The 12,217-nt window shown below is 43.7% G+C and overlaps 1 protein-coding gene across 1 annotated transcript in view; it reads left to right on the top strand.

The window, feature by feature from the left end:
* Positions 1-12,217, top strand: part of PPIL6 (peptidylprolyl isomerase like 6) — a 31,555-nt gene that overhangs the window by 2,404 nt on the left and 16,934 nt on the right. Inside the window, exons 3-4 of the mRNA XM_055136721.1 lie at positions 4,566-4,661; positions 8,960-9,148. Of these exons, the coding sequence (XP_054992696.1) occupies positions 4,566-4,661; positions 8,960-9,148 (285 nt within the window). The remainder of the gene's footprint in view (positions 1-4,565; positions 4,662-8,959; positions 9,149-12,217) is intronic.

Below are 12,217 nucleotides of genomic sequence, written 5' to 3'. Positions count from 1 at the left end.
CTTCAGATCCGTAAAAAAGGTTTTTGGACCACATTCAGGGACGCTCAGGAGTTACTTCTACTTCTGCACTTAGAAACTACTCCTGGCAGTGCACAAGGGACCATATGAGATCCTGGGAATTGAACCCATGTCAGATGAGTGCAAGTTAAGTGCCCTACCTGCTATATTATCTCTTCAGCCCCAAATGAAAGATTTGTGTGTGGGAGGGGAGAAGGGGGCCTGCTCACTGTACTCTTGCTTTATCCTCAAAAGAAAATTTTTTTCTTCTTTTTTTTTTCGCTTTTTGGGTCACACCCGGCAATGCACAGAGGTTACTCCTGGCTCTGCACTCAGGAATCACCCCTGGAAGTGCTCAGGGGACCATATGGGATGCTGGGAATTGAACCCGGGTCGGCCACATGCAAGGCAAACGCCCTACCCGCTGTGCTATTGCTCCAGCCTCAAAAAAAATTTTTTTTTAAATTCCTTTTTGGCTGCTCCAAATCCACAGGTAAAGAAAAATTTATAATTATATCAAATCAGGAAAGTGGTAATTTAAGATGCAGAAATAATGCAATTGTAAGTCTGTGAAAATCACACCAGAATTATCAAAATTAATAGAAATTGAAGATTGTGTTAGCTGGACTTAATGTGATCAGTGAAGGTTCATGGCTCAAAATACATTTAGTGACTTTAAAGGATTTTACTTGCCTTGTTTTTCTTAGCTCTTTTTTTCTGAAAGCACCTGTTAGTGCCTACACCTCATTGTAGAGTCATTGGCCATTTGGGCGGAAGGTGCAGAGCTCCCAGCAGTGCTCAGGGATGCTCCTGCCACTGTGTTCACTCCTGGGGTTCTTGGAGGACCATATGTGGTGTCGGAAGGCAAATGCCCTACCCGGTCATATTGGAAAAAATTTTTTCCTGTGAAGTCAGATATTAAGTTATTAGGCCTTTGGGTCACGTGCTCTCAGTCATACCTACTCAGATCTGTTCCTGCCATGTGAAAGTGCTCACAGCTTGTAAATAAGAAAAACATCACTATGGACACTGACGTTTGACTCGCATATGATTTCACAAACCATCAGATATAGGGTCTTTGCAAAAGTTTTTTCAACTGCTTAAAACAGAAACATTTCTTTTTGGCTCTCAAATCTTTTTTTTAATTATTTTTTAATTTATTTTAAAAGTTTTGCTTTTTGGGTCACACACAGCAATTCTCAGGGGTTACTCCTGGCTGGCTCTGCACTTAGGAATTACTTTTGGCAAAGCTCGGAGGGCCATATGGGATGCTGGGGATCGAACCTGGGTTGGCTGCATACAAGGCAAACATCCTCCCCACTGTGCTATTGCTCCAGCCCATCTGTCAAATCTTCAAAACCAGGCTGTGTGGGCAGAGATACTTAATGGGCTGGGTGCAGGCTCTGTGTTTGGGAAGCCTCGTTTAGTTCCCTGCACCATGTTGTGTCCTGAGCACCACTGGGAGTAACCCCTAGCACAGAGCCAAGAGTAGCTCTTAAGCACCACTAGGTGTGGCCCAAAAGCCCAAACTGAAAATAAAGTAAAGGAACACTTAACGCAGAAGTGAGATACCATGATCTCAATGGTGATTTCTCCGGGGCAAGTCTTGTCCATTACATTTAACTTCACTCCGGATGTTCTGTCCCCAAATGTGGGCAATGTGACTGTATAATTTGTGGTAGTGGGGGACTGTGTTCATGCTCTCCCCTAAAAAAAGAAAAAAAGGAAAAGAAACAGGTGGTGGTTCAGATATAATCCACTGAGCACAATTCTCTGATCCCAGTTGCAGATACAAATTCAGTAAAACAATAACTCTATAGTATTAAGATACCCATCCTTCTAAGTAGTGTTTTAACTAATAGTGTTCATTTTTCCTCTTTCCTGCTGTTTTTTGGGCTCTTTCCTGCTGGTTTTGGTTGTGCTCAGAGACTATGCCTGACTCAATCTTAGGTCTCATCTAACAGTAAAAGGAGACTGAACTTAGACCTCTCACATGCAAACTACTCACTAAAGCCCTTTGAACCCAGATTCTAATTTCCCTTTTTTTTATGCTTTTGCAACTCTATTTGAATAGGAAAGCTCACCAATATAAATTTATTCTTTCTTAATAAATGGTCTTAATGAAAGGAAATTTATTTCCATTCTGATAACATGTGGGCAATCCCAAAGCCTAATTAATGACAAAGATTTAGATTTGTGAAGAATAAGTAGAGCCTGTCTCCTACTTTGGCTATGTAGCCCATTCTACCGCAAACACTAAATCATGAAGAAGGCGTGATTAAGTTTGCTTCGTTGAAAACCTTTCAGACTTTGTCACTGGAGATATATAATGCAGCAGGTAAGGTGCTCATCTTGCATATAGACAACCCTACTTCAAGCCCTGGCACCTGGTGGGGTCTCCTGAGCACCACCAGAAGCAAGTCCAGAGCCTAGATCAGGAGTAAACCCTGAGCACAGCTGACTGTGACCCCAAAACCAACCCCCCCCCCAAAAAACATATCTACAACCTTTAGGCTTGTTAGTTATTCTAATTGGTTTCTCTGTTAGGAATAGCAATCATCTGTGCCTCAGCCTGAGCACAGAATTGAGAAAAGGAAACAGTTTTTAGTCTAATGAATGGCTAGGTACAAGGTTGTAAGAAAGAAGGAGCCCTCTAGTGGCCTCTTCCGCTTACCGCTGCGTCCTGCCTTTCTCTCGCTTGCACTCTCCACCCTGGATCAAGTAGGCCAGGCCAGTGCCCTCTGCAACCCTCCCAGAACTCAGCCTGCATCTGTAGAGGGGAAGATCCCAGTTGTAATGGCCCACTGTCCCTTCTCCCTGCCAGTCTTTCTTCCCTCAGACTCTCCAAGAAGTAAGACCTAATTTTTATCTCCTATAGGAGTAGGCAAATGTAACACCAGAAATTGAAGCTTTGTTAAGGCAGAATTTTGTCTAATGTAGACAGGACAACACATGTTAAACCTAATATTCTCTAGAGCTGTGTGTCTAAGTCTCAACATATTTAGTATTGTCTTTCTCAAAGGGGTAGGATAACCACAACAATATCCTTTTGACTGTTCTCCACCAACCAGTGAATCAAAGTGATGACATTTATTTATTTTAGTTGAAAGTACAGGGTCGGAAAGATGACTTAATGGGATGAATACACGTCTTGCATGCTGGAGGCTGGGATTCAGTCCCTGACACCTCATGATCCCAAGCACTGCCAGGAGTGATCCCTGAGTGCACAGCTTGTAGTGGCCCCTGAGCACTGTCAGGCAGGACTCAAAAGTCAAATCAAAAAGTATCTGTAGATCCACTGAGGCTTAGTAAGAGTTTTAATTTATGCAAAACTGGTTTCTAAAGAACATGGATGGTCACAAACCTTGGCATAAATTTGTTTGCTCACTTGTTTATTTACTTGCTCTGTGGATGGTGTACTACACATCAGGTGTTGAAGATGGGGAGAATGTAGGAATTAAGATAGTATAGCAGGTAGGGCATTTGCCTTGCACATGGCCAACCTGGGTTCGATTTCCAGCATCCCATTTGTCCCCTGAGCACCATCAGGAGTAATTCCTGAGTGCAGAGCCAGGAGTAACCCCTGTGCATCGCCAAGTGTGACCCAAAAAGAAAAAATAAAGTAGTCTTTGCTTTCAGGGAGTTTCTGCTGTACTGGTGAAAGACACAGAAACCTGCCCTCCCAGGTGTGCTGAGGGGGTGGTGGTGACTTATGAGCACAGGGCCTCTGGGAACACTAGTGGGGTGTGTGTGTGTATGTACTGCACAAAACGTCCGCTTGTGGGCCTGAAGACACAGAACATGCTCTGTATGCAGGAGGATCCAATTCCAAGAGTAGCCCCTGAACAGAACCAGGAGCACAGAGCTAGGAGTAGCTCCTGAGCACCACGGGGTATGGCACAGACAAAGCAAACAAAACAGAACTTACTGTCATCCGCATATAATTGGAGGAAATAATTTTTTTTAATTTTTAAAAAAAATTTTTAATTAGTGAATCACCGTGAGGGTACAGTTACAGATTTATACATTTTTGTGCTCATGTTTCCCCCATATAAAGTTCGAGAACCCATCCCTTCACCAGTGCCCATTCTCCACCACCAGTAAACCCAGCATCCCTCCCACCCTCCCCAGTCTCATTTCTCCCCCCACCCCAAACTGCCACTGTGGCAGGGTATTCCCTTTTGTTCTCTCTCTCTCTGATTAGGTGTTGTGGTTTGCAATAAAAGTGTTGAGCGGCCATTGTGTTCAGTCTCTAGTCTACATTCGGCACGCGTCACCCCTCCCCCACATTACCTCCGACCACATTTTACTTGGTGTTCCCTTCTCTGAGTTGCCCAGAATGAGAGACCAGCCTCCAAGCCATGGAGTCAACCTCCTGGTACTTATTTCTACTATTCTTGGGTGTTAGACTCCTACTCTGTTATTCTATATTCCACAGATGAGTGCAATATTTCTATGTCTGTCTCTCTCTTTTTGACTCATTTCACTTAGCATGATACTTTGGAGGAAATAATTTCTACTTTAAAAGAGAATCTGCACTAAAACAATTATTCTATTTTAATATCCAGACTCTGAAGAAGGAGCATCCAGCCAAATTTGAAGATCCTATAATAGTTCCTCTTCAAGAATTTGCATGGGATCAGTATTTACAGGAGAGAAAAAGGGTAAAGGATATTTTAAGTATGGGAGATACTGACAATCTTCTTTTTGTTTGAATTGTTTTTCTGTGGACTTTGGGAAACTAGAAGCATCTAGATTTTATTTCTCAAAATGATGCCCTTTTCCTAAATTATTTCAATACCAGGTCAATCTTAAGGAAAAACATTTACAGTATGTTCTTTTGGAAGGCATGAAGTAAAGGTAAGTTTTAAATTCTTAGTTCCGCACTGACAAGAGTGAGTACAGTGGGTTCAGGCACTTGCTTTACAAACAGCTGATTTGGGTTCAATCCCTAGCACCACATATGCTTCCCCAAGATTAAACAGGCATCTTGAACACATAGCCAGGAGTAAATCCTGAACACTTAAGGTATGGTCCCCAAACCAAGATCATTTAAAAAAAAATAAGTAGCAATGTAGCACTGTCGTCCCGTTGTTCATCAATTTGCTCAAGCGGGGCACTAGTAACTTCTCCATTGTGAGACTTGTTGTTACTGTTTTTGGCATATTGAATACTCCATGGGTAGCTTGCCAGGCTCTGCCGTGTTCGTGGGATACTCTCGGTAGCTTGGTGGGCTCTCTGAGAGGGACAGAGGAATCAAACCCTGGTTGGCTGTGTGCAACGCCCTACCTGCTGTGCTATCGCTCCAGTCCTAAAATAAGTAAATCAATAAATTTTCAGTGATGCTCTTTGCCCCAGCTGTGGTTATTCCTCTTTCCCTGCACATCACTTACACTTTCTATGACCCCTGTCTCTCAGGTCACTACAGCTGGACATCCTATTGGCCATTGCACGCCTCTCGTGTAGGCACCGATAGCACAGATTGAGATGGGGCTTGTGTTTACCCAGGAGGACTTAGCCTTGCCTTCAGTGGAATGTTCTTCTTTTCTGCTCCCTGCATGGGCCCACTGGGAGGCCCAGACCCTGGGCCAGTGGAATTTATCCAGGGATTCCAGATAGGTTTCCTCTGGGGTGCCAGCCCTATCTGGAACGTGGGATATAAGGGTTCTAAGGTGATGTCCTGACCTAGTGAGGTCTCGTGTTGGAGGAGGGTGGCATGGGTGAGCCTCTCATTTGTCTCCCTGGGCCCAGTCCTGATGAGTCACAGTTCTGGTTTACCTTCCTCACCCCAAGTCCCCAGTGGCTGATGAAATCCCATTTCCATGGATTAGTTTCAATGGTTTTGTGTTTGGTTGCACATGGCATCCTGCCACCACTGGGACAGGGCTGCTTTCTCAGGCCACTTTTCTCTCTGCTCAGTCCCACAGCAGAGCTGATGTTAGTGAACCAACTGTTCAATCCCATACCACTGTCCTCCCCAAGATACATGCTCACTGGAATTCAAGTAGAAAACACACACACACACACACACACACACACACAGAGTCACAAACATGTGAACTCTAAAGCTTACAGTATGAGAGGTGTCCCTGGTTGGTCCTGATTTGCCTGGAATTGGGGAACATGCAGAGATGCAGAAATAAGTGCTCTGAGGCAATGCTGGGCAAACCAGGACAGTTGGTCACCCTCACATAAAACAGTGTGTTTCTTCATTTTGGTCATTGCACTTAGGATCTCCTGCTCTGTGCTTTGCACGGATCCCAGCAGTCCACTTAAAGATCAGTGTGGATTCCCCCCTGCAGTTTCCCACCCTGACCTGGGGGTACTCTGTTTTCTCTTCCTCCTGCTTGTCTCACAGGGCCAGAATGAACCTTTCAGGATGACCCCTGCTCCTCCTTCCCACCCATTTTTTATTCCTCGTCTGTTCTTTCTTGTTTCTCCCATCCCAATCTCCTGGGTACTTCTTTCTTTCTCCTCTTCCTCTTCTGGCGAGGTTTGGTCCTTCCTGCTATGTTACATCACATCTCATGCCTTATGTGATGCCTCTTGGCATCTTGGAGGCTAGATCTGGTCTGCTCACACAGGCTGGTCTGCTACATCAGCAGAAGTAGTCTATCCCTACACAATAACTTCCCAACCTTTGGGAAGCTCTTTCTCTTCCTCCAAAAGGTAGCTTCTCATATCACAGTGCTAAACCATTGGGTTCTGCTCCCTGTCTTAAGACAGGCACAGCAGTTTGCACATGTACAGAAGACAAGGCATGCACATCCTGTCCTCTGAATAAAGTATCTTCTATTGTAGTTCTTCTGCCAGTTACCTGAAATATCTACAATGCAACCTTTTCTCCTCTTTTTACAAGTGTTGTGCCCAGAGCTGGAGTGAGTCCACTCAGTGAACTGAGTACCCGCAAAGCAAGCTTTCCATGTTGGAAAATGGGTTTGATCCCCAGTAAGCATGGACCCCTGAGAACTACTGACTGATCCCCAAATTTAAAACATTTTTTTTAAGTTTTGGGGACCATAGAGATAGAATAATGGGTAAAGTACTTGTCTTGCATACAGCTAACCCAGTGTGATCCCACCTGTGGCTCTCTATGAGAACCACCACAAGTATCCCTGAGCACAGAGCAGGAGTAAACCCTGAATGCCACCCCATGTGGCCCCCAAACAAAAACAAAAAGGATTTGTGCCCAGTACAAAGTAAAAGACTGATACAAATGGTGGCCAGAAGCTGTGTCAGTGATTGACTGTTTAGCACAAATACATTTAGTCTCTCCCTCAGAGCAGTTTTGGTAAAGGCCAGGAAAGGAGCAATAGATTGGATATTCTGACAGGGGAGCTAGGAATGGAGCACTTGACAAAAGAAGGCAAATTGTTTCCCAAATCTGTGGCAACCCAGGCAGTGAGGTTTGCAGTGCAGATTCTCAGGATCTGCCAGAATCTTCCAGAATCAGAAACTCCTCTGGACTAAGGACTCTGTCCTTCTGATTGTCCGTTAATGGAGAAATGCTGTCCCAGGTGCTTCAGGGATTTGCACTGGGGTTTGTTCTTGGGGCCTTACACTGGGATTGAGGGGATAGATTGGAATCCATGTGGATGAGAACACACAGGCTTTTCATTTTGAGGGGCTTCAGACCAAGTGTGGTCTCTTCCTCACTGTCCCCACTCTTCCTGGAGGTACCTTCAGGCCTCTGGGAAAAGGAACCTTCTGTCTTTGGCTTTGAAAATCATGTGCTGTAGGCTCCTTCCTTAAAGGGTTTGCTCTTTTGATTTCTTTCCAACTGTGGTCTGAAAAGGAAACATTTTGAGATAAGAGACTAGATTCATGTAACATTTTTTTTTTTTTTTAAATGTGGTGCTAGGGATCAAACCCAGGCCTTCACACTCGAGGACGTGTATTTTCCCACTGAGCCACATCTCTGACCCATAGTCACATACCTTTTATGACACTCTGTGATTATAATTCTGTTTTATCACTAATGGTGTTCTTAATCTCTTTCTGTACCAAATTTTATTTATTTATTTATTTATTTTTGTACCAAAATCTAAATGAAACATTTTCATAGGTGTATATGCGTAAGAAAAAAAATGGTAGTACAGTTGACCCTAAACACAGTGTGGACTAGGGGGTACCCCCTGAACAGTTGATATATAACTTGACACATATCCCCAAACCTAACTATAGTTAAGTTTGAGATTGGTTTCAGAACCCCCAGACACCAAAACCTTAAATCTTTTCTGTTCAGTTCCTTTATTCTTAGCTCTTTATATTCAAGGGTGAGGAAGATATGCATCTATGAACCCTTGCATTTCATACCCAAGTTGTTTGAGGATGTAGAGAGGGCATCCTATCAGCAGTTTCAGACAATCTCTGTGGGATTTCGGAGCAGATCCCCCCCGTGGATAAGGGATATTAGTATTAGTCAGAACCCTGAGCTTGGGCCTGGAACAATAGTACAGCAGGGAAGTATAGCTGCCTTGCACACAGCCAACCTGGGTTCCACCTCAGGCACCCCATATGGTCTCCTGAGCCCTTCCAGGAGTGACCCTGAGCACACAGCCAGGAGGAAACCTTGAGCACCACAAGATGTGGCCCCAAACGAAAACAACCTTTTTAGGTCTATAAAAAAGCATGCTACAGAAATAAAGCCAGAGATTGTGTTTTGTTTTCAAGTTAATAAATATGCTATGTACCTGAATCTTTATTACCAAAGTATCATCTATTTTCTGTGATTATACCATTTCTTTTAAGTTTTCTTTGCTTTCAGCATAGCAGATAGTTGCTAATGGTCTTAAGTTTTCTGAGAGCGAATTCTAAAAGATGGGCCCTCCCAAAAAATAGTTGGAAAGATTCATTCCTACATGTAGATTCAGTGAGGACTTTTGCTTCTAGTTTTATTTTGCCTCATTTCGTATGTGTGTATGTATGTGTGTGTATCTATGCCTGTCTTTTTCCTTTGTAGGAACTAAAGAGCGAAGTCTGGGCATATTATTCCCATGTTATGTGTTTTGTTAATGACAAACTCCTGGGTGATGCTACTGAGTTCCAGAAATGGGCCCACAAGGTGTGGAATATACTTGATTTTAAGGCCCCTGCACTTTATGAAGCCCTTACCGTGGATTTTTCTACTAAATTCTTAAGAGAAACCAAGGCAAGTTACATTGATTTTAAAATAAAAATAGTGAGATGTTTAATAAATTATATTGATTTAGCATTAATTGTGGATCTCCTAGTAAAGGAAATACGAATGTGTAGATTAGGTTTTAAGTTTTCAGTGACCTTATCACTTAATTGCAAAACCTTATTAGATGGCAGGATTCAGCCTGGTGATGGGTAAAGTAAGCCTCCCTCACAGAACCGACTGCACGGGAACAGGACACCCTCCTCAGACATTTCTGCTCTCCTGGAGAGGTTATATGCATTGATTAGCTAGGAAGTGGACAGTTGAACAATAATGGATCCCCCAAGAAGCTTATTAGTTATTTGTATTTAATATGAAATATTTTAATTTATACTTTCTACCACCTGACTTGAGAGCTACTTTACTAAGAGGATGGAAAGTTTGATGGAGAAGAAAAAGTGTCAGTTTAAAGCTGACCAATGTTTGCCAGAAGCAGAATTGCAGTAGGTACAGCACTGGTAAGGTTTCCATTTCCAGTGGTGGCTCATAGCCATGAAGCTAGAGGGCTAGAGACAGACATCAGGGTAGAAAGGCCATAGAGATTGAGTGCTTTGCTGCCACATGCTGAAAGTATTTCTGGATCTTGGGCAGACCTTGTGTAAAAACACAAAAGAAGAGGGGACCAGCGGGGCTCTATCTCTCCTGATGCCCCTGTTCGGTAGTCTCATGCCGCTTCCCCCACCCCGGGGATGTTGATGGCGGTGATGAGGCAGGTGAAGGAAAGAACGAGGGCCAGGCTGGTTGGTCTCAGTTGCGGTTTATTCCAATCTCCGTTCCCGTTCTGCTTCTCTCTCACCCCCGCTCACTCTCACTTCTTTTGCCTTGAGCTCTGCTTCGGTGTCTCCCCTGCTTCCGTCTGTCTCTCTGTCTCTGTAGTCTCTCCTCTGGTCTCTTCCGACCACTCTGTCTCTGCTTCTGTGTCCTCTTCTGTTTGTGTTGTCTCCTTCGCTTCTGTGTCTTCCTATGTGTCTTGTGTGTCTTCTTTTGTGTCGTCTTATTCTGTCTCCCCTGTCGTCTTCTTCTGTCTCCCCTGTCTTCTTCCTCTGTCTCCTCTGTCTTCTTTGGTCTCCTTCCTCGGTCTCCTTCTTCCTCTGTCTCCCTTGTCTTTTTCCTCTCCCCTTCTGTACCCCACAGTCTTAGTTTATATAGCAAATTACATAGGGTGGTGACACAAAGGTGGGTTGAACATTAACAAATCAACAAAGAAGGGTAAAACCATTTCTGAGGAGATTAACAATATCTCATCTAAGGAAATCTCATCTAAGGAAATCCACTCAAGGGTGTGATTCCAAACAAGGGTGTGTCAGGGTGTGAGCTAGTAATCTACTTAAATAGTTATAGTAAATCTACTTCTAATATTTCTAGCAATGTCATTCAGTATGAGCACAGTAAGAGATATAACCTTAAAGTTTGGTTCTTCCTGAGGACATTCACTATATAATCCAGACCACACTCCTCAGGCCAGGTTAGTCTTCCTAACCCCAGCAGGGTCCTAGTCTCGTCATTACTTTTGGATCATGACAGCATTTGTCTATGACCATGCTCTCAACTTATAGTTGAGTATTGTGGAGCTTTGGCCTGGCCCATTTTGATGCCAGGGTAGCTCACAGCTTGCCCTGGGTCTATTCTGTCCCTCATCAGGACCCTGCTTTTGGGGTGCTAGGAATTAAGGGTAACTGAGTTGAGAAAGCAGATGCCCAGGAGTAAATATTGGAGTCAGTCAACTCCCAAGTTACAAGCATAATATTAACTGTCTTCCTGTGTCCATACAGAAAGGACGTTGCTTTAAGGTAAACTATGCAAAAGACACTAAGTTACAGTACAAGTTCAGAGTCCTTAGAAGAATCTGATCTTACAAGATAACAGAATCTGATTAGAGAAAAGGTGATTAACTGGTTGGGAAGGAGGGTGCAGAGAAGAGGGTACAGAGAAGAAAGGAATGGGAGTGTCTCCGGGAGTGTCTCCAGGAATGTCTAAACCTAAGCTCCCTGGGCAAGGGAGGAAGGACAAACCCCATGTTCTCCTACAGACCTGACCCAAAGGAAATAAAGGCTAAACTCAACATTAAACTGCCAAACACTGTGTATAAGCTTCTGAGAATGTAAGAATGTCTGCCTTACCTTGCCTTTCCTTCAGAAGTCTCTATGAGGAGTGGGGGGCATAGCGATGTACAGCGGGTTGGGCATTTGCCTTGTATGTGGTGGACCCAGTTTCAATCCCTGGCATCCCATATGGTTCCCCAAGCACCACCAGGAGTGCAGAGCTAGGAGTAATCCCTGAGCATCAATGGGTATGACCCAAAAGGAAAAAAAAAAAGGTCTATGTGAGGAAGATGTAAAGTATAGGCAAAACCCTTCATTAGGAATCTGTTTTTAAGAGTTACCAGTACATGGGAGTACACCTCAGAGGAGCTGCCTACAAAGGAATTCATGGTTCACCATAGTGCCCATAGCCTAGAATCTGCCTCCTCTGAGTACAGACTTTCCTGGCCATGGGATGTGCCTCAGTAGTAAAGCACAAACCTTAAGACCCTAGATTCAATTGCCAGCACTATACAAACAGTATAGACTATATATACAAACAGCATATACAAACAAATTATACTTCCTTATTTTTCTGTACAAACTTCATAGAACCATGCAGGCGAAATGATTCTCAAGGACTAAGTCTGTCATCTCTCAACCAGCTATCCTACTGCTAATAAATCTCTTCTCTCCCTGTCATTTTGTCTCTCAGTTGATCAGCCCCATTGAGAGTAGTGAAACTGGGCCCTGGGGGTTCTGGTGATGGCCTATGTCCACAGAAAGACCCAGTGCAAGAGTCAGAGCCATGTAGAACTTGTCTCCTTCATCTCATTTAACCACTGCCTCAAACAATCTTAAAAGCGGTAGGTCCTCAGTGAATGGTTTTCTAAACTATGCACTGGGAATTTCTAGAAAGTAGATTGGAATTGAATACTGATAGTTAATTCCCTGGAGGGATAGATATCCATAGTATACTCTGGGAATAGTAGGGAACCTCAGGAAGACCAGAACCAGT

The sequence above is a fragment of the Sorex araneus genome, chromosome 4, assembly GCF_027595985.1.
Source record: "Sorex araneus isolate mSorAra2 chromosome 4, mSorAra2.pri, whole genome shotgun sequence".
NCBI lineage: Eukaryota > Metazoa > Chordata > Mammalia > Eulipotyphla > Soricidae > Sorex > Sorex araneus.
This window is presented reverse-complemented; position numbering and strand designations above follow the sequence as displayed.